At 36.8% G+C, this 27,905-nt stretch overlaps 4 protein-coding genes across 10 annotated transcripts in view; 1 reads left to right on the forward strand and 3 right to left on the reverse strand.

Annotated features, from left to right (window-relative positions):
• Eag (ether a go-go) overlaps nucleotides 1-18,520 on the forward strand; it is an 85,128-nt gene extending 66,608 nt beyond the window's left edge. For 2 of the 3 annotated variants that reach the window (XM_071726603.1, XM_071726602.1), the window contains exons 11-14: nucleotides 4,375-4,490; nucleotides 5,588-5,704; nucleotides 10,298-10,452; nucleotides 10,620-18,520. In XM_071726603.1, coding sequence (XP_071582704.1) covers nucleotides 4,375-4,490; nucleotides 5,588-5,704; nucleotides 10,298-10,452; nucleotides 10,620-11,647 — 1,416 coding nt within the window. In that variant the 3' untranslated portion in view covers nucleotides 11,648-18,520. The remainder of the gene's footprint in view (nucleotides 1-4,374; nucleotides 4,491-5,587; nucleotides 5,705-10,297; nucleotides 10,453-10,619) is intronic. The other variant, XM_071726604.1, reaches the window with a different exon arrangement.
• On the reverse strand, nucleotides 2-2,979 carry LOC139787505 (MTOR-associated protein MEAK7). Its single transcript, XM_071726608.1, has 2 exons — nucleotides 2,520-2,979; nucleotides 2-2,220 (listed from the first exon to the last, which is right to left on the reverse strand). Exon 2 carries the CDS (start codon nucleotides 2,218-2,220, stop codon nucleotides 886-888), a length of 1,335 nt encoding a protein of 444 aa, XP_071582709.1. The 5' UTR covers nucleotides 2,520-2,979; the 3' UTR covers nucleotides 2-885.
• Nucleotides 16,550-22,402, reverse strand: Gnmt (Glycine N-methyltransferase). 3 transcript variants are annotated; one of them, XM_071726609.1, is made up of 5 exons: nucleotides 22,251-22,402; nucleotides 20,551-20,940; nucleotides 19,587-19,722; nucleotides 19,323-19,443; nucleotides 16,550-19,237 (listed from the first exon to the last, which is right to left on the reverse strand). In XM_071726609.1, exons 2-5 carry the CDS (start codon nucleotides 20,882-20,884, stop codon nucleotides 18,950-18,952), a joined length of 879 nt encoding a protein of 292 aa, XP_071582710.1. In that variant the 5' UTR covers nucleotides 20,885-20,940; nucleotides 22,251-22,402; the 3' UTR covers nucleotides 16,550-18,949. The 3 variants fall into 3 exon arrangements, with proteins under 3 accessions (XP_071582710.1, XP_071582711.1, XP_071582712.1); XM_071726610.1 differs by having other exon boundaries at nucleotides 20,551-20,937; nucleotides 22,251-22,381; XM_071726611.1 differs by having other exon boundaries at nucleotides 20,551-20,912; nucleotides 22,251-22,377.
• Nucleotides 22,403-24,354: 1,952 nt separating this feature from the next.
• Nucleotides 24,355-26,735, reverse strand: LOC139787508 (zinc finger protein 706). Of its 3 annotated transcripts, none has more exons than XM_071726614.1 (3): nucleotides 26,587-26,735; nucleotides 25,613-25,757; nucleotides 24,355-25,539 (listed from the first exon to the last, which is right to left on the reverse strand). In XM_071726614.1, the coding sequence occupies exons 2-3, from the start codon at nucleotides 25,754-25,756 to the stop codon at nucleotides 25,450-25,452; spliced, it is 234 nt and encodes a 77-aa protein (XP_071582715.1). In that variant the 5' UTR covers nucleotide 25,757; nucleotides 26,587-26,735; the 3' UTR covers nucleotides 24,355-25,449. The 3 variants fall into 3 exon arrangements, with proteins under 3 accessions (XP_071582715.1, XP_071582714.1, XP_071582717.1); XM_071726613.1 differs by lacking the exon at nucleotides 26,587-26,735 and adding an exon at nucleotides 26,112-26,420; XM_071726616.1 differs by lacking the exon at nucleotides 26,587-26,735 and adding an exon at nucleotides 25,900-26,075.
• Between the last annotated feature and the right edge of the window lie 1,170 nt (nucleotides 26,736-27,905).

Below are 27,905 nucleotides of genomic sequence, written 5' to 3' on the forward strand. Positions count from 1 at the left end.
ATCGATTTTGATCGTTTATTGAACTTTTAATAGATCTTACACTAGCGCGATGGTTTCCCATGACTTTATAATTGGCAAACAATCAGAGTGTGTGTTTGCATGTTTCCTTTTATTCTTTACACGACGATTATACAGTCTTAGTTAACAAAAGCAATTTGTATGGCACACGGTTATTCGTTTATGAATAATCAACATACGCAGAGAACGGTAAATTAACAATTACAACGACTCGTCAGGCACTAGACAATAGGCATTCAGGCCACGCAACAATCGGCATTCTTTAATATCATAGCACTGAATTCATAGATACACGTATACACGACATAATAAAATTGCACAAGTATGATCGAATGATCGAAAAAACAATCGCGAATCGAAAGATATCAGGCCGTTATAAAAGGGGACAAAAGTCCTAATAATATACTTAGATAAATAATTACAAATAAATAGTCCCACACAAGTCTGTAAAAAATGTATATGGAGGTCATTCATACAAACAGAGAAGCGGAATAATTTTTTCACTCAAACTTCCACAACAATTTTCGTAATGCAATTCGTTTCTGTTAATGCGTTTTAATTGTTTCTCGCGTCGCTATCACGTGAATTCGTTTCAACGTTAAAGATATGCACTCATGTAAAAGGGAGGACTCTTTCATATGGTAAACATTACTATATAATTATGAGTTTTTTAATACGTTTCTCGCACCCGCATATATCCCATTACAATTATCAGAATCGATAACAATATTCATATAGATTTTATTCTGTGTAAAATCAATATTGATCAATCTTAAATATCTGCAAATATCTTTACAACTAGCATTCTCTCTCTCTCTCTCTCTCTCTCTGCTCAAGCTCTCGTAAAAATTCCTATATTTATCACAATTACTCTTGTTCCTCGCGAAGTCCCTCACTGTGTAACTTACGACCGGACAATTCTAGCATGACCTTCGACGTTGGGTCTTGATCCAATACAGACTTCATTTCGCGCACGTCCTCTTCCGCGTCCGGCACTGGACCGACTCCCCACACTTCGCAATGTTTGATTTTGAAGTCTTCCTTACCGCTAAGCTGTATATAATTTTGAAAAGTCGTGCACGACAAGCTCGATTTGCCGGTGCCGTATTCGCAATCCAACCAGAGGCCGGGATAATTAAGCTGCCCCCCCATAAGCAGGCCGTTAGGCATCATTTGCTGATGGAGATTGAGATACTGATAGTGATTGTTGTAATTCGTCGATGAAAATGTCAATATTTCCGGCTCGAGCTTGAATAGGAATGACGTTTGATTTCCTATAAAGTTCGGTCCTAGCTTCCAACTGTCCGAGGCGAAACCGCCGAACACATGGTCGTCCATATCTTGAAGGATGATGATCGTAGCACCTTGCATCACGATCCTTCCTAACATGGTTGAAAACGATTCGCCGTGCACCTGACTCGAAAATAGAAATCGCCATTCGTCGCGTAACTCGTGCGGCAGACTCAAATTTAGGAACAGAACGTCTCCTAAGCCTAATATACTCGGAAAGTGCGGTATATTTTCCAAACCCTTGCACAATGGCAGAAGATTCAGATCGTTTATTCGCGCTCCCGTATTCTTATCGCTCCCCTTCTTTTGAGAGACTAGATAGAGGTACTGAAAAACGTGCGATTGAATATTCTTGAACGTGGCGGCTGTCACAAACCAACTTTCCACTTGATCGACAGTCAATACATCCCCATACTTTATCAGGTCCTCGCAGAGAGTGCGAGAACGCATCCCTATGCGCCTAGTGTTGACAGTGCAGCCGATGCTACTCCAAGTAAGATAATGCGCATTACCAGAGTTCTTTTGTAGTCGCAAGTAAGAATTAATCGTTGCTTGAATATACTGAAGGAACGAAACGGTGGGTATTTCGTATTTTTGCTCTTCCTCCGAGAAACCATCGAAGATCAAATTGGTGCGTTCCTCAGGGTTACCGCGTACGGCAAAGACATAGAGCCGACCAAAGTTCTCCCCGTTGATGGCCGAGACCTTCTTTCCCGGATCGTGACAGAGAAATCGAACCACAAACTGCAATAATGCATCATCCAAATGTATCGACCAATGTTTGAATATGTCCTCACGTTTGATGGAACCTGAGCTGCGCGACATAGACTTAAAGAGGTTCTCCACTAGTGTCAATTCCTCCGTGGAAAGTATGTTCGCCGACGAAGCAGAACGGCTTGACCCATGACCCATCTGAAACAATTGCAGTATCAATTATTACAATTGTATTATCAATTATCCTGCAGCCTGTTCATATTTCGAAAGCAGTTTCTATTACTTTTAAAGTCACAACTGACACAACTGCTAACGTCATATTACATAGAAGAAAAGATAATAAAAGTCGCGTTATCTTCTTTCCCGCACATGTTTTTAGCATTTACACGGGACGTGCTATACATTTGACCATTATTGATATTAGAATCATAAAAAAGAATCATACAACCTTCATCACGTTACGTTATCGATAAGATATCTAAATATACTTTACGAACCTTTCGTACGGGCGAGCAGCTTTTCCCGACAGTCCATATACCTCTTCCACCCGGTCGTCTTGTGTATGTCGAGGATGCAAGGAAGACTCCAGACCAGACCCTGCACCTTTTTCGGAGGCGCGGCAGGTGTCGGTGGCACGACGTTGCGTCACGCGTCACGCGTCACGTCACGTCACGTCACGTCGTCGCGCGGACGACGACCAACGACCAACGCCGACGATCGTGCGCGATCGACTCGGACCCGCAACCCGCAACCCGGACCGGACGCGCTCACCAAAAGATTTGAAGGTTATGTTCAACGCGCGAGCGAGCAGCTCGCTGCTACGGGTGCGCACCTCTCTGCACCACTCTGCACTTGTCTGACTCTCGTGCTCTGCTCGTCTGCTCTCATCTCTCATCAGCCACCTATCGACTTCCGTCATTACGCCTGCGCCACCAAGCCACTAATCTCGCCGACCGACCTCGCCGTCCGTCGCCATCCGCGCCGTCGTCGTCGCCGCGCGCCGCGCGTATGCCGCATCTATGCATCATTCGTTAATCGTTTGCGCATTTTCCCCGTTCGTCGTTTACGAGGGATGAAACGCTAAGACTTGTCGGGATAGCCGTCTCTCGTCATATTTCAATAACGCGAAGGGGTTGTGAAGCAGTGGCCTGATAACGAATCACTTAGGGTAAAAATTCGAGTGATCGATCCCGGTAACAGAGAGAGAGAGAGAGAGAGAGAGGGCAGAAAATTCTCTCTTTTTTTCCAGAGGAAGAGGAACCTCTGAATTTTTTAAATAAGCGCAAATAATGAGACAAAACTGCAATCGCATATAAATTCTAAATTCAGATGCAATATAAAAACATTGGTAAAAAATATTAAAATATTCCGAGTGCCCGTGACTCAAAGAGCGAGACTGCGAGACAGGAAAATCGGTCAAATCGAAAATCCAGCCGTCTGTTTATTATCGTCGGCCGGGATTTATTGCGTCACAGCGTCACTACCTGTCCCACTGGCGCGCGGCGCGCGCGTATACAATATTGCAAATGTTTATGCATTTTTTAAATATTTTTCTCACGCGTATTCTTCGTTCTTGCCACGCGCGAACCATAACGAAAAATGGACGAAATTTTGAGGGATATATGGGAGAGAGAGATATTCGCGCCTCGCATAATGCGACGTAGGACGAGAGCCGAGAGCTGCACAAAGGGCGAAGGACGAAGGCAGAGTGAGACTGAAACTGAAGGTAGAATAGACTGCAGATTGTGAGAAAGGGAAGGGCGAGGAAGAACATGAAACACAGTCTCGTTCAAAGGGAATTGGCGCGTTGCACGAGTCGTGCAATTTTCAAACGGGAGATGAGATGAGATGATCCAGCCTATGCACAGAGTGCATTCAGGATGACGCGCGTTCATAATACGTCAAAGCCGAAACACAGCACCGGCTGTTTCTGTGCAATCTTCGCACTGGCGCGAAAACGCTTGGCTGTTAAGTATCGTTTACATGTGAAGATTGCTTATTCTTTTGTTTTCCTATCACTGATTAAACGTGATGTATGTACATATATACCAATGTATGTAATAATACCCATCCATATATAGCAGCATTCAACAAATAGGAAGTTTATTATTATAGAACAAATTTAGATACATATCTATATATATATATAATATAATGCATAATAAAATATACATATACATAATATATTAAATGATATATAAAGTTTCCCATATATGTAGTTTTCTATAAAAGTTTTAATTTATAGATATTAAATGTTTTTCTCTCCCTATGTATCTCTTTTACTTAAATATTATTTAATAAGGATAATATATGTTGTACATATGTAGTAATAAAGCTGAATTCTGTGCACAGCTCATCTTTCGAAAAGTCGCCGATGTCCGTCGAGAAAAGGAGTTGGCTGAAAGAAGAAAAAATGAGCCGCAGTTGGATCAAGCTCAGGATCATCTGGTTCGCAAGATCTTCTCGAGGTAGGAAAACACTTGCTTAGTATCTATATTATAGTTACCGAATATGATCGAGTGCACTCAAATTCGACGTAACGTCATCAGTTACTCATCCTTGGAACAAAAATATGAATCAGTCGAGAAATCCATTCTGAGAAATCGACAAATAGAAGTTGTGCAAGATAAAAGGACATTCGACAATTTTTAAAGCAATTCTTAATTATTAAAATTCAACTTCACGGAATGGATTTCTGCTAAGAAAATTACAATTGCAAGCATTAGTTTGTAGCTGACGACTTCCGGTTGTCACTGATGATTAAATTGTTGGAAAGTGTCTGCTTCGACTTGTTTTGACGATCGGAAAAAACTTTATCGAAGCATGCGAGAGAGCGCAATTTTGCATTCAAAATTTTTTCTTCCACATGATGACTAGATATATAAGTGAATGTAATTGCCCACGCGATATATGATAGATCATAAAGTTATGCATATTAATTCACAATATATTCTCACATAGAGCATGTGCACGCGTACAACGATATGCGATCCTTTATAACGTAGCGCAATTGTTAGTTTTGCCTCTAAAGACACATTTTTCGCGCGCGCGCACACATATTCATTAGAAATAATTTTGTGCATTAAATTGTCAGATATGAATAATGTAGCAAAATAATTAAGAAAAATTTAATTCGTAGGCGAAAATAAATATATTATTAAAGTAACAATTAATTAAATATATACAATTAAATATATTATTAAAGTAACAGTTAACGAAAGACTGTGAAAACGTGTTTATTGAGATGGATTTGAAAGAACTCGAGTTGATTGTTGCGCTATCAATAGATCGTTTTACCATCGTTACATCTTTATGCGCGTGCACATACAACACCCTGCGTGACACGTGCGAGGGAGAGAAAGAGAAGAGAAAAATAAAAAAGTAAGGAATGAGAGAGAGAGAGAGAGAGAGAGAGAGAGAGAGAGAGAGAGAGAGAGAGAGAGAGAGAGAGAGAGAATGATGTATGTACAGAGAAGTTATCGCGAACGATTTTTGTATCTTCCGTGGCTGTTGCTGAATGTGACTGTTGATCGTGTTGCTTGGCTGGCCTGTTCTTTCCGAAAAGGTTCAAGAGCGACGGGGAAAGCCAGATCGGCGTGACCAGGACCGTGAGCGGACGGTCCCAGCAGGATTCCGACGAGGAGCTCACCGTGAACGTCCTGCCACCCTGGCCGAGTTTTAGGCAATTTCATTATTTTTCTTACGTATTTATTTCTTCTCAAATCTTCTTTTTTGCCGTTTTCCTCGCTACGTACACCTTTTATTATTATTGTTATTATTGTTATTATTATTATTATTGTTATCATTATTATATTGTTATCTTTTATCATTGAATTTATATTTATTACCATTATGATTGCCGTCGTTATGACCGTGGCAGTTTTTATTAATATCCACCGCGATGTATACTGTATATTACATTATGCATATAATACCGGAATACCTGTTTCAATATTCGTGTACATGTATATATATATGTAACATTCATGAATATATACCGTATATACCACGGCAGTGCGTGATGCACGTGTCTCCGCGGGTTAATCCCACATTTGCATTCTGATGATTCCGAGTCTCATCAATTAAGAGCCTCGTTACGTACTTTTAATTTTCCCCATCCCTAAGTCAATACGTACTGTTTGCCAACTTCGAAAAATATGATAATGGAAGGGGAAAATATGAAGTAAAATAATTTTTTCTAATAAAGAGTCTAAGCAGATATGCTGTAAAGAGACTTTATATGATATATCCAATGAAATAGATCCTTTTTATAAACGATTTATATTTGAATTGAAACTATTTTTTTATCTTTACTGATAATCAGGCAAATAAGGGATTAAACTGCATTGCCCCTCAAAACAAAGGTAACATATGTAGGCAGAATGTTCTTGTGTAACATTGACAAACTTAATTCAACTTTATTTTTAACCACAAAATGTGGCGAATTGATTTTTTTTTGTAAATGAATAAAATAAATTTTAAAATACATACGATTGATTATATACAAATAATTTACAAACTATCTTAAAATGGGCAATTTTTTAAAGAATTAAGTTTTTGTTTAATTTGTTTTGCGTGAGCTTTGATAAAAATCTTAATTTAATGCTTAGCTACATTCCGGGAAATTTTATGTTGGAACCCAAGGAAGCGAAAAGAAATCTAGATGAACTCTCGTTGAGACGATATCGATTCCAGATCGGTCGAAGATACCTTTAATCTAAAATTTATCACTGTTATTCAAGAACACCCTGCACACATGTTCGGGTATTTCTCCTACATCCATTCGACGCGGTAAATACCGTAATACGTCCCGTAATGTGCCAGCCGGAAGGTATCATATACGTGCACTTTCAGTACACACGCTTGAATGTGAACAACGATAAATTTTCATCACACGTCTATGTTGAAACACGAGCAATCGAGAGTGGCAGCCGCCACGGACATTCCAAACTTCACATTTATCCTCATTGAATACACTTGCGTTATATATTCTATATTTTATATTTTTGATAAAATATATAAAATTAATATGATTTTTTGCTTTACAGTAGTATTATAACGTCATTGATGTGATTATCTACAATGGCCTACTAATGTTTATTAAATTAACGAGGAATAAGCTAGAACGATGTATTTGATAATGATTAAGAGGTCATCGGACCATTTTTTTTTGTAAATAATTCTACGTTTGAATATCTATTCTATCAAAGATTGCATAAGATACACTACAAAGATGCTTCGGTTTGTTCGTCCTTCCAGCAGCATTTTCACGAGACGTACACTTCATCTGCGGTATCGTATCAGTATCATTATCATATTTTAATGATTATACTGCAGTTTTTAACGAATGCTAGAGTGCTGTAAAATATATGGCTTCACAAGGTCATGCACATCTTTTTCGCATAATCATGTACATTTTATTACTAAAAGCCAGAGCCACATAGTGCAAATTGCAGGATTTCGTACAGTTTTTATTCCCTCCGTTATGCGTTAGATAGCTTTGCAACTTTATTCGCCAACTTTTATTTTCAGCGCTAGAACGAAATAATATAATCGTAATGCTGTAGCAACACTCTTACAAGAATTCTTACAAGGTTTGTTAATAAAAGGTAAAACGATTGGAACAATATGATTTAATATATTTAACAAAATTGATATTGGCAATAATAGGTACTTTTCGAGCGAGCAATATCTCATCTATATAGTTAAAGACTACGAATGTAATTATTAATCGCGTATAAAATTGTGCAAATTCGCAGAGTGCTGTCGGCGAGATGAGAAACTGTTGAAATCCTGACGTATTTAACGAGCATCCGATTTTCTTCGATTTTTATGCGAAGTGCATGCGACGAACGCACACTCTAGTATTCAGATTTCTCTTTATCTCCTATATAGTTGGATATTTGTATGAGAGTGCATATACGTACGAACATATATAAAATACTGTCTTGCAGATGCCAGAGAAATTATCGGAATGCCAGAGAGAAAACTAAACGAATATCACGCTGCATTTACGATTTACAGCTACAATATTATCAATATTATGCTTTTTTTAAATTTCTATTGTATAATCATCAACGTTTTATATATACATATACATATATTATATATCTATGACTTTCGCATTCTCAACTGCCTGACTCACACGCAATACGCTTTTATCGCTAATTATTCCTCCAGAATTTTGACTTGATAGTCTTACGCTACTTTTCTTTGTAGCATAATTAATTACTTATACTCACTAGTCTTACAATAATTTTTTGTGATGATTATTATCGCAATGATCGACAGACCCTTTTAGTTTAATGATAAACGTCATTTGATTTACATGCATGATGATATCGAATCTTTCTTTAGAGATGATAATATTAAGAGATGGTATAAACTTATTTGTTGTTTATTATACACATATATTAATAGATTCTGTAATCAATAACAGGGTGTTTTTATTTAATCGAATATGACAGATTTTGAACCGCCTTTGTCAATTCAATCGAATGCATGATGACATTTTAATATTTCAATCTGTATAGAAATTATATATATATATATATATATATATATATATATATATATTAGAAAGAGAATTTTTTTATATGCAAATTATTTAGCGTTTTCGATAATTGTTAATAATTTACATAATTGAAACATTAATTCGGTTTATATTATTATAACAATAATATTGCTATATATACATTAATGTACCTTTGACGAAAAGTAATACAGATTATGTATAAATCGTTGATTGATTAATTTCGAGAGGGACAAGCGTGCTTTGATACATGCAATGCGATTTTAATAACATTTTTCACTGCCTACGCGAGCCTCCTTTCAGAAAGGCGCTGTGACAACATCATTAATTAATAATTATAACGTAACTATTTGCCGCGTTTAATATGTTCCATAAAGTGGCATTCCCAAAGTTTGTCAGGCAATTTCTCATTCTGATGTCGTTATTATCCTAAAAGATAATATACCAAAAAAATAATAATAATAATAAACGTTGGGCGACACTGGTCGGTACCGTATAATATTCTCTTCAAAAAATGATTAAAAAATCATCAAGCAACATTTGCATTATTTATATCGATAATTTATATCATTATTGAATAATTTTATCAATTCGTTAATTTATCTATCATCAATGGATCTGGTATAATTCAGTATTTTATCCGTAAAATTCATGAACAGATGCCATGCAGCAAATGAAATTTCTAATATGATAACTTTTTGTAATATATTATCAAACATAGAGAAATAGGTACTGTTATATTATTAAAGCATTCGCAATTAGTACATCGCAAATGCATGATTAATTTATTGTCGGTAAAGATGTCATGTTGTACTAAAATTTATGCCGAGAAAACATTTACGAATCCAAGTACTGTTAATTCATGTCTCTTCATTTGTCAACAATATTGCTTTGCTGTTTTATACAATTTCCAAATCTGAGAAAGTCGAGCATTACGACATCCGCTATCAATATAGATCAATGAAGCCAATAAAGAATACAAGAATTTCCCTCGAGAGCTTTTTTAATCAAGTATTAAGCGGCGTATTCCCACTATTTGAGTTGGATTAAGAAGTTGTAGCACCTGAGGAGCTTGTATAATTTTAGCGCAAAATACCAAAGCTCTGATATGATTCAAACATTATTGGTAATACGAGAACGTGTCCTGATTGTTGAAGAAGCTACTTGTAGAAAACGCTTTCTGAAAATCTTGCTACGGCAAATTAGCCCAAATTTTCACCATCAGTGTTCACCAACGTTCTCCCCTCCGTTTTCCTCTCGTATATATTTTGCGATTTTGCCAACGTCATCCAGCATCGTCGTGGATCCCAGACACGTCGCACCGTAAGTCGCTCGACCGCCAACCAATCGGAGTTACCTTCCTTTTTAGCTCTCGATAGTAGGCGGCTGTATTCTACGCTATGAGCTATGATAATAACCCGATTAGCTTTGCCTCGAACTAATTAGCGGGGATGTACCGTAGATTTAATCGGGCCGGAAAAAAGTACAAAACTCATTAAATTTATATAGAAAAATAGGCAAATAAAATTTTTCACGTGAGAATGATCTTTTATCCAGCACCCCTTCACCACACTCTTGCCCCTTTGTATGCATTTGTACTTTGCTGCCCGCTGCCCTGGTCCAAATCTAGGGAATAACCAGCCTTTATCGTATCTTCTCCTTCGTATGTAAATATATTTTGTAAGTTGCTTGTACACACTAGGAAATAAAGACGGCTTTGTTTTCTCTTTGTATTCCGTGTAGGTTTCGCCGCGAAAAACACACTGCCGACATAGAAAAGGGCGACGGTAAAGAGGCCAAGGATGGCGAAACGTCGCACGCTAAGAAACTGTCTACCGCCGAGGAAGGTGGAACAACCGTCGCGAAAACGCGACCCGGCAAGTGGGGTCGTTTGTTAGGTAAAATTTTTTTAAGAAAATCAATTTTTATTAATCTTAATTGCATGTACACAATTAAATTAATAAGATATACATATATAATGTTACTTAAAGCACAATCAAAGAAATACATTGAAATCGTATTTTCTGTGAGAAATCTATGAAAAAAACTTATAATAATGCTGCAGGTAGCTCAAGTTTAGACACCGGTAGCGAATCGGGCACGGCCGGCGATACGTTCAAGCGATCTCTTAGCGCGAGAGATTCGCGTCCGAGTTCCAGCGCCAACAAGGTCTTCCCGAAGCTCAGCAAATTGGGAGGCACGATCGAAGAGGGCGGCGACAACGAAAATCAGAAGGATCCGCAGCCACAGCAGGCGCAACAACAACAACAACAACAGATTCTCAGTGTGGACTCGAAGCAATTACAGCTACGACGTCTAGAAAGCTACGATGGTGGTCTGATTACGCAGCAACCGAGTCACGAGCGGGAGATTCTCGCGGCGGTACTGGAAGTGAAGGTGGATTTAAAGCTAGAGGTGCAAAGGGTAAATCAGCGACTGGCCAAGATCGAGGACATGCTGCAGGCGCTGATGAACAAGTTGCCGGTTGCCGGATCAGGAACATCATCATCCGGCGGCAGTAGTGGCAGTTCTCAGCAACAGAAAATTCCAAGCTTTGGTCTGAGCGGTGTCCAGAGTCAGTCACCCGTTACCTCGAGCGCAGTAACGTTAGTTCAGTCCGCGACTCAGACTAGCGAGTGTAGACCGTCGATCGCTACCACATCGACGTCCACGACACCGAGCGAGGGTTATCGAGAACAGTCGACGGCGACGGAACGCATGTCGAAGAGCGGCCAGGAGCACCATCATCATCATCATCATCACCATCAGTCGTCGTCATCGCGGGACGTCAACAAGGAGCTGCTGGAGCGGCTGGCGCAGGCTTCCACGTCGCGCGGTGACGATTCGAATGCCTTGGGGCCACTTATCCTACGCAAGCGACGCAGCAAATCGCGCAACAAGGGTGCGGCGCCGCTCGCTCCTCTCGCCACGCAGCCAATGAGCCCGTCAGAGGCCACGGAGACTACGCAGATGCTCGAGTGTACCGATGATCGGGATTCGAGCGGTGGACCGACCGACAGAACTGTCGCAGACAGGACCGCCGAGAGATCCGACCGTAAGAGACCACCGCCCAGACCGAGAGAGTATTTGTGAAAGTTCTTCTCGCGCCGATTATTTCTTTTCTTCCTTTCCTCGAGACAATCTGCCACGACGCGAAAAAGTTCATCATCCAATACGCTTGGTAGTATAGCCTCTCGTGAAGACGTGAGTCCGCTGTATGATAATGCGCTCGCGATTATTTTTACTCTAAAACGTTCATGTATGTACATCGAACAATCGCTACTGTTTCGTTACTCTCTCGTTTGTATATTTGTACGTGCACGACATGTACGTGGCATGTTCACGGTGGTTCATCAGTGCAGCTGAAAAATTTAGTTGTTGGCCACCTCATGCGTGTGCCTGGACTTCTCCGATGACACGATTGAGTACTAAGTAAGTTGACTTTGCTTCTTTTTGAACAGCGAACGTCGCTGTTAACGAATATAACGTGTCGATAATTATGTCTATGTATCGACTCTGATAATATAGACGTAACACATATTTAAAGAGAAGATCTTCGCATTTTCGTTAGTCGCTCTTCAAGATGAGTGAAGGGAAAAATGAGACGAGATTTCATCTCGTGATGCCGATGAAACGCCAGCATAATTTTGCATGGCCAAAAACTAATGAAGAAACGAGGTAAATAAATGCAGTCTTAAGTACGAATTACTCGCTTGCGACGGCTTCTTCGAGACACATCGAAACTCTCCGAGGGAATATATCCACCTTACACACATACACACACAACACACACACACACACACACGTAGGTAGATATAGATTCACATGCATCGTATTGTTTAAGATAGTATTATGGCGATTACGCTACATTTCTAAGCCTCTCTCCGGCCATAAGAACGATTCACTTTGACACCAAGCCAATGTGTCTCTCAACAAGGTAACGTAACATTTTATAATTATTAAGCCAAACATTCGCGCGCATGTGATTCGTGATATAACTTGTAACGGTGATGTCTAACCAGTGTCAAGATATATAGTCAGAACCGACCAAGTATATTAATTTTCAACAAATATCATAAATTATTTTAGGTTCAAAGATGTTAAGAATACGTTACAGAAACATATAATATGAAAGCTAATAGTAAAGTAAAATAATTAAAATCTTACATATAAAATGGAATAATTTAAATTATTCTTTTTAAAATTTCACGGATTTATTTTATTAGTAGTGTTATAGATCCCATGATACTAAAATTTATACTTGTTGAAGACTAAAAGGTCTACAGAAAATAATTTTTTGGGGATCTTGAGCGATTAATTTAGATGCAAATATATAGATATTCTAATTTTCTTTCGGAAAAGTAGAAGCACACACACATTGCGTAATAACTTTTTTCTTTACGGTATAAATTAAAATACCTATTATTTTTAATAAATTTTAAATTGGATTTTCAAATATACTTATATGGCTTATACTTATCTCCATTTTTGACTGGTTCTGCATTAATCGAGTTATTTGTAAGAGCCAATCGGTCAAATTGACTAATTGAGAGCATGTATGGCACATTTAAATATATTTTCCTATAGACAGAAAGAGTATTGCAATAGCAAAGGTACCTGAATGTAAACTCGGAAGGCTTTATTACGTCAATATTATAATTTCCTTTAAAGAGAAATTAATCAAAGGTTTTAATACATTATAGTTTGAACACTATCGATAGGTAGAGGAATTTTTATCTTGATTGAAAAATGTTTAGAAGTCTTCAATTTAGATGCGTTTTTCTTTTGACTTTAAATGCATTGAACAATATTGTTATCGAATAACACTGTATAATTAGAGCAGAAGAGCGAAAAAGCTAAATCGAATACGAATCGAAATAATTGTTTCGTCGTACTCGACAAGTAGTTAATGGAATTGCAAATGTGATCGTCATTCTATCCAAGATGGAATCGTCGACACGATCCTGTTGCATATTGCAAGTTACTACTTAAGGGGATCCTATAGCGGCAGTGCACTTTATGCACTAAGTGCACACTTTAACTCGTATTTTATTTATTATAAATTTTTAAGAGCAAAAATGCAAAATCGGGCTGTTTCGGGAACTACATATGAGCTTACTGATTAAAAATATCCTAAATGGAATAAGATTCATTCGATATTTTGGCTAAATACTTCTAATTCGTAATTAAATTACGTAATTACGAAATTACGAGTGCTACATAAAGTGCACTGCCGCTATAGGATCCCCTTAAGCAGTTTCGATTGAAACCGAAATTTAAAAGTTTCGAATCAATTTCGAATAAAATCTAATTACTTTTTGTTGTTTGTATATTTTTCATTACAAATTTTATTATGTTATCTATTACAATTTCATATTATATTGAAGCTGTAAATTACGAAAATATTTCTGATGACGTTTTATATTGTTTTTTTACTCGGTTATTTATTTGATAATTTAATGTTTAATCTATATTGCGTTTCACATGACGAGTGATTATAAAGCAATGAGAAAGTGTTATTTAACTTGGAGAATTTACTGTTCAAGTTGACGAAGGTGTTAATTCGTTAAGAAAAGTTTCTCATGCAAACTGCAAATAGTTATTGTTACGCAGACGGCAGGAATGGCGCTACGTTCGCAAAGATATATTCGTATGATATACATACGAAGCCAAAACAGCAATATTAGGTGTATATATCTTGTAATATGACATGTATATATATTTGCATAATCATTGACCATACAGATGTGGGAAAGCGCGCGCTACTGCTGCAGACGAGAATGGCGTCTTTGCTAATAATAGAACGTGCTGACAATCAATCTTTTGCAAATATTTATTAGATCGAGTCTGAATTATCGTATAATTATACGAATCTGAATTACTTGCCATTGCTACTTTTGAAGAATAGATGAGACAATTGATTTGTATCAATAGTGTGCTTTTGCATTTTTTACTTCTAATCATCTCTTTGATTTAATCTTTTTATAGTTAAGCAATTGTAAGAAATTAGTATCTATAGTCATGAAGAGCAAAGGCACAATTCTCATCACCGAAAACATTTGATTAAATCGAAAGTATAGACGCAAATACGCGTGCACACACGTAAAATACATATACACATATATTTGCGCGTGTACATATATATATATAAATAGAGTTATATAATTTCATGTTATGAAAGAAGAGAATTATCGAAAAATCAAGAACTTTGTTAAATAGATTTTAGAGGCAGAAACGATATAGCTGGCTCTATCATAGTTTATATACTTATACGCAAAGAAAAAGATTTAACACTGTTGAAATTGTAGTAATTAAGCCAATTAAACGGTTAAATTTATCGCGCATCGATTATATTGAAATAACGGTACGCTACGTAACGAGATTTGTCATGCACCAATCATATCGCGCGGAATGTTATACGCTAAAATGCTCGACTTTTGCAATTTACATTTAGTTTCGTCAACAGTAGGACTACAACATCTGTGTAAATTTAATTCACAAATATGGGTTATCCATCCGTGCGTTTCAATGACCGAAGTATCTACCTGAACCTGGACCTATTTCGAATGGTATCGATCGAACTTTGCATAATTAAATACTAAACATAATAATTTCGAAGTATTTAACATTCAAAATAAATTTAATTCGATGAAATAATATAATTGATTATCAAAATCGAACATTTTTACTTTTTTACTAAGAACAAAGCTAATTTTAAGCACTATAACGAGGAGATGACGAGTATTATTTTTATCCAGAGTTTGAGTTTTTACACAACATTTACAATTAAATTAAGTAAAAAAAAAGAGTGATAAAACGCATGTTTCGCAATACCAATACCGACACCCCGATTTATCTATATATAAGACACGAAAGACATATTGCAGAAAATGGAGCCGTAGCTGCTATATCTGCAATATGTCCATACAGCACGATGAAGGAAGCTAAGAAAATAAAAATCCAATTTGTCAATTACAACTGCCTTTTACTTCCTTCACAGTGATGAAAAATGTAAAACTTGCGCAACATGGAAACGCACGCGATGCGAACCCGAACAGCAATTTCACGCTCCATTGGCTCCATTGCTTAAAAATTGTTCACTGGCCGTAATTCCAGTTTATTCGGGAAATGTTATTTGTAATTTCCATTTGTTACTGTGAGACGCAGCAAGATACACTCACGATCCAACGAAGCGCAAGTAGCAGATATTTCTTTTAGGATCAACGTGATATAAGTATCATAAAGTGGCAATGAGGTAAGGGAGAAGGCGCGTATGCAATTTTAATTATAAATACATTAAGTTTGTATTCGTTATCTAATTAATCCGTGATATTAACGCGTAAGCTTAACAAAGCCGTATCACCTTCGACAGGTCAGAGAAAATGATTTCCGTTAACTTCGAAAACTATAACCGAATGTATGACATTAAAGTTAAGAAAAACAAAAAATTGAATTTGGCACTTAAATGAAGAATATTAATTAAAAGAATTAGCAATAAAACAAATACGACACGATTGCTTTTGAAATATGGAAATATTATTAATATTGAATCGAATACGCATCGATAGAGCTCTTAACACTTAAATTCGAGATAAGAACTGTTGCCATACACAGTTTCTGTTATCCTCTCTTTTTTCAAAGCCAATTGAACTCTATCTGCTTTAATAAGACATATGTGATACTGCAGTCTTGGACAAATACTAAGTATATAAAATAAGTAATCTGTATCTCTTTAAAAAAAAAAAGAGTATTAAATTGGACGAAGAATTGCTCGCTAAATATTGCACAGTTTTGTAGAAAAAGTCACGAGAGGAAAGTAAAAACGAGCGTGTAAGAATGAACGTGTCCGCGTACAGTTGTAAAAAGAAATCTCTCTAGATCTCTCCGTTCGCGATCTGCTCCGTTCGACCAGATTGTTTTAATTTCACTGCCATCGTTTGGTTACATTAATAATTTTTATTTATTACGAGAATAATCTTTGCAAAAATTTCAAGCTTGCGATAAATTTTTCTTTTCTTTATTTTTTAATTTGCCACAAAAATCAAACAGAAAAAGTACAGAACTAATCAGAAAATATGTTTGCAATATCTAAAAATATTCAAAGACGGTCATATGTATTTCTTATGAGAACATCTTTTGTGATTCACGTTGTACAGTCGGAACAGGTCGTTATTGGACATAAACGAGAGAATATAAACGCAATACGATATTACGATTTTTTAAATCAGCTACTTTGCAATAATACGAACAATCGCTATTCGACTGACAATGTCGTAATCGTCGTCCCTGACCTTACCTTACGTGCTTATTCGCTCGAAACAAAGTTTCAAGAAGCAAGTCAATTCTCGCGACTCGTTACAACTTACAACGAGTTACTTATATACACGGCATGTACAAATCCGCGATTCGAAAGTTGCTGCGAAAGCTTTGCTCTGTCCTTGGTCATCAATTACACAAAGTATTATAAAAAACACAAAGTATTATATTATTCCCATATTGTCATATATGTATATTATTATATTAAGCTTTATATTTTAGATCAAGCCAAAAAGCCCTCTTAGAATAAAACTTATCGAATTTCATTATCGAGCTGGTTTATCAGCGATACTCATGTTTCAGTATAAATTAATTTTAATCAGGACCATGTAAAAAAGCGGTGATTCAAATCTTAGTATTTATTCATCTCATGCGACTTTGATTAAAATAAACTTTAAAATAATATATAATTTATGTATATTATGTTTTTATGTATACAGTTGCGACACGCTAAGTAGCATGTCACAATCACAATCGCTGCGTGCGATCTCGAGAGCCTTAAATATAGGGAAATTCAATACCCGACGATGACGACGAGAGTGTTCGCAACGACCGTCGAAGAAGCCACAATAGGTATTGTACGAATTTCATGAAAAAAATAATTGAAAACAGAAAAATTATAAATATATAAATACATATATACGTACATATATATATATATATATATATATATATATATATATATATATATATATATATTGATAGAAGGGGGGAAACAATTTTTGCTATAACACTTCGTCCATTTTTCTATATGGGCAGTTCGTTGCACTGGTAACACAAATCCTTGGCCTTGTAAATTATTGTCCTCTTCGGCCACTTTTCTGACAAAAAAATCTCATTTTCGCAGTATTGCAGAAATAAGTATATATGTACACCGAAGAAATCGAACGGAATTGAACTTGATTTTTGCGCCCTCCATGATTCTCTTACTCTCATGACTGTTTCTTTCTCCTATGCAAAATTGCCTACTAAATGATAATCTCTCGGGGTTCGATTTCTACGATAGCGTGGTCACTCTTCACGTAACAATGGGACTCTTGTAAAACTTTGCGGGGCCCAATAGAGAACGATCTTGGAGATGGATCTAAGTAAGAATTTGCGAGAGCAATTAACTTCTCCGCCGATAATTTCCATTTGGAACGATCATTGACGATTGATAATGTGAACAGATGATACGTATCTCAGACATCTATTTTGATGTCAATTTCTGAGTGAAAAGCACGATGTCGAGAGCATTACCGGCAATAATGACGCTGCGAGAGAACCAAATGATTTATTTGAATGATTCTTCTGAGAATTAATGTGTCTCTAGTAGAAATTGTGTCGTTGCGTTTGCGATTAATTACACATGTAAGAGTGAAAGTTGCATAGGACAGTCGATTTGCGTTCAGCAAACATTTAGTCTTCCTATTGTCCTCGAATTTGCGCGTGTTTATTCGAAACGTCGACTGCGTGAGAAACATGACAAAAAGAAAGAGAACAAACGCGAAAACACAAAAATACGTCCAAAATATTATCCAGCAAATCGTCGTCAATGATCGCTCGAAGAATATCCTTGAGAAATCAAATTGTAGCATCGAACGAAGCCTGACTAGAATACTCAATGAAAAAGCTGCTTTCAAACTTATAATAAAAACATTAAAACCTATACTTCTGTTGTGTTTCATTTCGAAATATATTCTTCGCAGATATAGGGATTCATTATTCGTATCTTTTCGTTCCTTTCTACATAAATAAAGAATTTTTTTTCATGATTTTAGATATATATGCGTAAAATATATTTCTTACTTAATGTATTTTTATATTATATTGTTTTGCAAAAATTTTACAATCGTAGAATTCAGCATGTAATTCTAATTGGGTAGATCTTTACGTGTTGTACCTATATAAAAAAACGTCTCGCGTTTTAATTTAATTGATCTTTGCATGATTCTCGTGATTTCATGAACCTATTGATTCAACACATTCTACGTCGAATATCATTCTGTATGCGAAACGTTTGTTCCGAAAAACTGATGATATCATTTAAAAACAAAAGTCACGTAGTTACACAGTGACTGTCTATATCGATGTCTCACTTTAACGTTGCTTCTCCAGTACGTGGATGTAAAACCCGGGTTGGTCGACCTGATTGAGCGGTTTAAAGTCACCGTAAATGGTGTGTTTCGCCCCGTGGCTGAATGTCTCGGTTAGCATGTCGCGGAAAATTGTCAATCTATGAGGATAATATGACAGCCTGAATTCGCTAATATATTCGGGATTGTCATTGTCTTCCTCATCCAGAGCGATCATATAATCCATAATAACAATTTTTGGTTTTCCGGAAACAAAAAGCACTGATGTCTTGATGTCCGTCATACGCTGACTCTGCAATACGAAAAGTTGGCAGTTTTTAACGTAAAATTTTCCCAAATAATAAAAGAGTGTAATATTTTCTTCTAATGACACTTACATTATAATATATGCATTTTGAAGGAGTTTGGCCGGTGTTGATGATGTAATCGTAATTCCTGTGATCGATGAGCAGTAAGCCTCCCGGCTTTACACAACGTTTGAAATTCGCCAAAACTCGTCTAGAATAATCAAATATTGTATAAATAATTGACATATATTAATCCATCAAGTTTTCAGATTTCGCAAGTTTGAGAACCAATGCTCCGAAATATCAACCATAGATAATCTAATCTAATATGATCTAATATGATAAATTTAATACCTCTGCTCTCTCTGATCACCGAAAGAATCAGGCATGTGAGCGAAACTGTTTCCCAAACATATAACGGCATCGAAGCCTTCTCCAATGAGATGGTTAATATCGCTGGGTAGAGTTAGCCAATTCGCTTCTTCGATCACTGCCACAATCGAAAATGATAATAATTGTAAAGGTTTCTCAGCAGAGACTTATAAAATTCTCTTAAATTAGACGTCGACAATAAAATCTTTGCTTTTTTTTCTTAGACTTTTCGTTAGGACTTTGTTGTGAATATAATTCCTCAATACTCTAAAATGTCTAAAAATTAAAAGTATCTAAAACTCCAATAATTAAAATAGTTTGTTAATTATTATTAGTATAACTTTTGATATCATTATTTGGTTCAATTTTGTTGACATATAGATAATTCGCATTTTCAGTTTAATATATGTGATTGAAATCACAAGGCCGAAGGCTAGCAAGCTAGAAAACGAAACGTCGCGATTGACCTTTGCTGATAAGCAAGATCCTTTCTTTCTATATTTCTATTACTGATAAAGCAATCCAGTTTTAAGTATAACGATAAGCAGTCCGGTCATCCGGTGACTGTTTTCGAGCGATATATTACCGCGTGCTTTAAACTGCTTTATCTGGTTTTGATTTCACAATAATCATGTAAATATATGTATATGTATTGTATATAAATAACATTTTGTTAGATTGTGTTAACCCATACGCGTTAACAATAACAACTTTTATCGATACGCAAAAAGATCACATTCACTTAAATCTTTAGAGCCAAAACTCTTTTGCGTCAACACGTTATTTCGAGTTTCTGTGTGAAATGATTAACGCTTGTTTTTCTCTTCACATTTCGCAGAATATCTTCCGCGTTTTATCTTTCTTTAATTTTTCTCAGATCTTTTTAAGCATGAAAAATCGAATCATATTGAAATATCAAACGTCCAACTCAGTCCAACTTGCTCACCCCAGTTGTCAAAGGCAGGCTCCTTTCTACGATCCCATCTGGATTTTAGCGCGTACTTGAGCATTTTGTCAGATGCATCGACGCTGACGACTTCGAAACCCTCTTCCAGCAGCATCACGGAGTCGACGCCGGTACCGCAGGCGACATCCAATATTCGATGGCATCCCTTCTGCCGCAGTAGCCCTACCAGGAAGTCCCGATAGTTTTGCGTACGTTGTTTCTTGTCGCCGATGAAAACCTCCCAGACCTTTGCCGCTTTGCCGTCCGCGTACTGATCCCTGACACCCTCGGCTGCCGTACCGAGGGAACGGGTACGAAACACGGAATCCACCATCGCGAGGGAATGAGACCTTACGATAGAACTATGGAACCAACGCGGTATAAATTCTACTGTGAAAACAAAAATATGTTGAAAAGAATTAACTTATTAAAAAGAAATCATACAGTTTATGTCGCTATTTTGCCTTTGTCATTTCAATCACTATTTCTTAGTCATATATGCATCAAATAGCGCGTATTTTATATCTTTTTTCATTATTCTTTTCATTATTTTTTTCTCTTGTGACTATATTTGCTGGACTACACACATGCATGTAGATTATTTAATCCCGATTATAATTATCGTATACCTATAATTTCAATTGACTACTTTTCATGTTGTCCCACGTTAACTATTTGTTACTGCTACATGTTAACTGCTTTTTTAAATAAAACCAAGATTAATCGCGCATTCTGGCACAAATTCCTATCTACAAGAGTGACTTCGCCAGATAGCTTCGTCATCACGGTGTTTCGCATAAATTATTGTTATCTCGCGTAATGTTATCAAGGGCTCTTGACATAAGTCAAGCGTGCAATAGATTTATACCGAGGGCAAATGAAAGAAGGGTGACCTCTCCTTCCATGTTATCCGATGCCACGTGCCCATTGGGAATATTTCCGTCGTCTCTTAGCATTTTCTATTTACACCTTGATTGAGCGCGGGCGACGATCTCGGTGCAAGATTAAACGCGGAAGCGGTCGCGTAATTAAACGTGTTAATGATGCAACTCTGCGTCACCGGAATCCGAGCAGTGACAGTGCAGCGGAAGGAATATTCATTGTAACAATAAATGTTAATACATGATAATGGCTCTCGATGATAATTCTGATATAACCAACTACTCTGCGACTATTGAATATGATACATTTGATAATTGACAACGTCAGATTGATGAAATCGTCAAATTATTCGTACAGTCTTAACAAATGTCGCGATAATTTATTTTTATTGATTGATGGATCGTTCGGCTATATGTATAGTTTGACTTTTAGCGCAACAATCGTTCAAGTTCAAGTGAATTATAAAAATGAATAAAGGCATGAAAGAGTAACTTTCCAATTTTTAGCTGTCATTATCGCTTACTTTATATATTCTTCTTTTTTCTTTATTTCCTAATAATTCGCAAATTAAATCTCGGTTCATAATTACAGAATAAAAATGTATTTAAAGAGTTCAATAATCTCTTTCTAACTCACTTTTTTAACAACTTGGGAAAAATCTAAATTTACTTAAACTACAACGATAAAAAATGAATAGAAATTGGCGCAAATCTAAATTTAACTTTTACACTTTTTCTTCTTAAGAAAAATGTGGATCAAGCCGCTCATTTGCATTTTTGAACTTGTTATTTCCTCCTCTCTTATAAGAGATATCGTACCTTCAATTCAACGATGACGAAACCGTACAGCTCTCGTTCGACGCTGAATATTGATACGAAAACCGCACACTACACGTAAATGAAAACTGCCGCGATGATATAGCAATCGCCGCATTTATATACGCTATCGGCTATGATGTATATAAGAGTCGGTGCGATAACGCGAACTCATACACTAATGTGCTAATATGACCCTATCACTGGATTACTTCTCAATATGATGTAAGTTTTCACGCGATGCCGACGATTCGGTTTAATAACATTTGATAAAAGCGAACGACCCCAACCAATCGCGACGATCGTGACATCCTCTGACTTTGAAGAAAATTTTCGTAGATACAATCCCGATCATCGAGACTCATCGAGATTGCGATCGTGAGTCGCCAATTATAGCAATATTCGAGCAATTAGCAAGTGCTCCTTCACTTTGTATTCAAGCGTCAATTAAATATCGCTAGTCATCCTTGCAACTCGCGTTCTCTCTTCGCAATCGATCAGCATTCAATACTAATGCTCCTATTCTTATGATCACCTTTTTCACGTATACAACCGAATCTTTTTCAGACAACACGCACGTCTAAAAGACGCATGTTTTAAAGACGTCTTTCTTAAGACATCTAAAAGTTGTCTTATAACATTTTCTAAAACACATGTACAGATATTACATCATCTACAACATTTATCGACTAAAATCTGAAATACATATGACGTGACCAATTGTGGATATAACATAGCCCGAAGCCTACATATATAGCCATAAAAATATTTACACCAGCGAATTTAGTAGATACTCAGATATTTTGCATTATTTATAGTGACACATTTAGTGACACAGTTAAGGCAAAGCTGTTCGGAAACGCATTAACAAAGAAGAAGAAGAATACGACAGAAGCTGGAATCATTTGAGAGATACATTGTTGATATATCAATGACTTAATATCTATTATAACTTTGCTAACAGAATTCTCCACAATCTCAGTTGTAATTTATAGACTGTTATCGAAGTTATGTAAATATTATATTAAATTATTTATATACACTGACTTATCAAGTAACGCTAGCTCGTCTTTCGTATTTTTCTTCTTGTTAACGCGTTTCCCTATTAATGTATTTTACAATATGTCCAAAAATGGTCCAAAATAAAATGTTTATAAGGACGCCTTAAAAACGCCTTAAAAACGTATCATAATGACATTTTTTTTAATAGTTTTATAAGACGTCCTATACTTTTATAGATGTTTTTAAAACGTCATAATGTTCTCTGGATTTTTTAGCTACAATGGCGCAGATTGTGTGTGTGTAAAGAACAATTTCGAAAGCATCGGAAATTGTTGGAAAAAATGAGCTCTCATTAGGGGGAGCCACTCAGAGATATTGCCATCACCATATTTAAATAATTATTCCCTGTATAATGTACGTCGCGTAAAAGAGTCACGGTGCGGTCTCACTTCGCGTGTACTTAGCGCGAGACACTACCATATGTCTCTTGATGTATGGATAACGTATGTTTTTCAATTGTAATCAACACAAGTCTTAGCATTAAATTGTAGCACAAAAACTTAGCTCAGCTCGTAATCTCTATTGCCTTTATTTGATTTTTTAATCCGTTGAGCCCTTGATAAAATTTTAATTTTAATTTATTTAATTATGTTCGCTGTATCAATCACCATTTCAGTGCGTTCTGTTTTATTTCTGGCCCAAAAGCTAATTATAATGTGCCGGTTACTTCGCTACATGACTGTAATAATCGACAGACTTTTATCACGAAATTTTACAAATATCAATGTGCGAATATCGTTGGTAATATCATTATCTGATAAATACGTTGCAACGCAGAGTTTATTATACGTCATCATTACAACGTCATCATTATCAAGAAAACGCATTCTGATATGACGCAAGCGATGACTCGCAAGTTGATGATGTAGCGATAGCGAACAAATAAAACCATGCGAAAGATAATCGCGATCGATCCGAATGTGTACTTTCACAACATTTGCGCAATATGTGTGTAATGAAGTTTCAATGTTAAAACAGACGTTTGGTTCGCGCGTTCGTATCTAAAGAAAGAATCTGCGTTCTGAAATATGTTAATAATATTACATTCCAAGAATAATGGATTCTTTATTGAAGCCAACAGAATATTCTTACATTTCTTATAATAACATAAATACATAACAATGTAGGATGAATCAATTATTCTTAGTTTATTACGGTACTGTAAGTACTACATATTTTACGAGCATATAAAATGCATTATTATTAATATTTTCTGTAACAGGAATTATGCGTGTGTCTGTGAATAGCCCGGTATAATGCGAATGACAAGCCCTGTTACAAACGGAAATAAAAATATTTACCCCTACAAACGTGAAGGGAAGGCTGGTTTATGTAATATATCCCCACTTAGATCGTTCTTATTTTAAAAAGAGCATACAATACAATCAACTATAAATTGGCAGTTGGTCATGTAGTTAAAGACTATTATGTATCATTCAACCTCTTATAATTTAAAAACTATTTTTATAAACTTATACCTCAAAATATACTACAACTATTAATTAAATGCAACAAAGATAATGATAGAAAATAATATTCCTGTCATGAAGTATGGAATTAAAATTTATAATGCGAAAACATTTTTCTATAACGCGCATTCGTTCAAATAGAAATATTTTCAAGCAATAACACGTTATAAAGAACTTGGACAAGAATGCTTCTTTTAATGTATCTATAAATAATGATTTAATTAAAATTCTGTCTAATCATTTATATTATTCTTATAAATTATCTTCCTTCGTAATAGAATTAGAAAATCGACGATATACTGCGTTTTTCCTTTCGTTGAAATATTTCAGAACTTTGCCGTGAAATTTATGAACTTTATTTAGAAATATACACACAGAATCTCTCCAGAGTAACGTTCACGTGAAAAGTATTGATTATATGACGTATGCAAAAACTGTTTACAAATCAAGATTTTCCATAAGTAAATCGTCGATTACGCTTAACATTCTGAGTCGTGCACAACAATCTGTTGAGTGCGATAGATTAGTTAAAACACTAACAAGATTTAATTCATTTTCTCAAACTATGCAATGATCAGATGAATGTTGAACTATATCACTTTGTCAGTTGCAGCAAATTTTTCCTGCGTTCTCACCCAATCCCCACTGTTGTAGTACAACAGTTCGTACCCTCATATATTCTTCAAGTCATCTGGCAGCTCGTTCTTGGGATGTTTATTTTCAAAGTGTTGCTTGTAAGTCTTAGGATCTGGCATTTGGGCCTGCAAATAAAGAATTTACGTCAAATTTATATGAAGGAGTCTCCAAAAATCCACAAACAACAAAGATTCTGACTTTGCATACGGTACACACGTGCACCAGCGCTTTCTGTGCTGCCTTTTTTTGATCATTCGCACTGTGTCCTTGCTGTTTCTTCAGTTTCGCGCTTTTTTCCGCCGCCTTAGCTTGAGACTGTATTTTCTGCTGTCCACGAGCCATTCTAGAAACAAGAAGAGTCCACAGATAAGCGGGAATGTAATATAAAATATTGGCGATAACAGCACAACTTTGTTTTTCTTCCAAGTTCGTTAACACCACGCGGAATTAAATTTAGAATATTAGCCAACAATACGGATCTTTACTAGGACAAATTTAACAAATCAATGTAATCATATCCTTCAACGGTTGCTCCTAGGCTCCTAGGACAAGTTGTCTCGAGTTGTCTGTCGATAGAACAAATTTCTCTCTCCCTCTCCCCCCCTCTCACACTCTCTCTCTCTCTCTCTTTCACTGTCTCTTATCTCGTACAGCTATCACTTTTCAAATTAAAATACAGAACCATGTTGTACTGTACCTAGCTGCCGAAACGTGCGTATTTGCCGACCAAGAGTGAGAGATTTGCGGAATTAATACTCGCGTCAAAATCGTTCACGTGCCTCCCCCGCCGCGATAATCGCGACGCGATCGCTACGGCCCGGACTCCGGAGTAAGACGTAAGGATTGTAAGGTAAGCTGGTAAGGTCACTTTCGACCGCTGGAAAAAAGTGCAGGGAAAACTTTCTAGGACGAGAGAGAGAATGAGAGAGAAAGAGAAGGAGGGAGGTGCATCTCGCCGCTCGCCGCGAGAAAGCTCAGATGAGTCTGTCTGAGTCTGTCATACTGTCATCTAGGAGCTGTGCCTGCTTGCTGGCAAATCTCTCTCTCTCTCTCTCTCGCAATTCGCAAATCGCAAGGCTTCTCCTCTCTCCCTCTCGTCTCTCTTTCCTCGCACGTAAATCACATATCTATCTCATTTCAGGTGCAAATAGCGTAAAATAGTGCAGCTTTACCTATCCGCAGACGGCGAGTAGTGCGAGTTCGACGCTCGACGCTCGACGTTCGACTCGACACTCTCGACACTCGACACTCGACACTCGACAATCGACAACGGTGCCTTGTGCCTTCCACCAGTTCCACCTTCCACTTCCACGTTCCGCAGCGTTCCACTTCGGCGATTCAGAGCCGATTTCACAGTCTCCGATTAATGTGATCCTCCGATTAAACTCACTCTCCATCTCTTTCTAACTGTCCCCCTAGAAAGAGACGAAGAGTGAGTTTAATCGGAGGATCAAGTTAATCGGAGACTGTGAAATCGGCCCTCAGATTTTCAGATACGACTCCCTCATTCTCCCGTCTTCCGCGGTTCCGTAGTTCCACGACGACGGAGGCGGAGGCGCGGGCGCGGGCGATGATCGCCGAATGTCGAATATGCCGATTCTTCTCGAGGCTCTCGAGACTCGCGAGTCGCGCGTCGCGACCAGAGGCACTGAGAATGTGAAAATAACGCGGCAAATTTTTGTTTTAGTTGATGTATGTACGGCCAAGTTTTCGTCGTTCGAATATTAGCGGGCTTGAAACGCGGTTCGCGACACTCGTCTACTATCTAAATTGGTGTGAACGGCCAATCGCATCTCTGGAATCGCGAGTTTGGTCGGTACTGTGAATGTACCCTTAAGGGTGACAGTACATACATACATGAAGCGCGGAAACGCAGAAGACAAAATTTACTAGATTCCCGCGTTCCGTTCCGTCTGTTTTGATTGCCTTGTATTATATGGAGCACAATTTGCGCGGGAAAGTGGAACGGTATGGTGACAAATAGACATTTGTATTCATTTCTTTTAATTGTGTTCACTTAATTTATTGCAATTTTTATTAATATGCTTATCTTTTCAGCTTATCTATTGAATACAAGCATTTTAATCGATAAATACCGTTAACATTATATAATTAACATTTTATAATTCTTCGTTCCGCTTTTCCGCTTAAAATATGCTCCATGTAATATAAATTAATTGTGATTATTGTATGGTTTTCCAAACTCTGAAAAGTTTTTTCCAAATATCTCCAAATGATTTCCAAACGATTGGATAAGATAATTTTCAATAATTTTTAATTTGTTTGCCAACTATACGTCGGTGATCTTTTGAATGTAAGATCGAACTGCGAATAATACCGTCCCTACCATCCTTTTCTTTCTTCTTCCGAAGAGATGAATCATTTACGTTATTAATCAACGTGAAATTAAAATTCTTCCTTTCCGATTGACCAATCAGAACATAGAAATTTACTCTTTGAAGCATTTCTAATTTCTATTTTCTATAGTATC

This window comes from Temnothorax nylanderi, unplaced genomic scaffold (assembly GCF_030848795.1).
Source record: "Temnothorax nylanderi isolate EJ_2023f unplaced genomic scaffold, tnyl_v1.0 TNYL_tig0010_pilon, whole genome shotgun sequence".
Classification (NCBI taxonomy): Eukaryota; Metazoa; Arthropoda; class Insecta; order Hymenoptera; family Formicidae; genus Temnothorax; species Temnothorax nylanderi.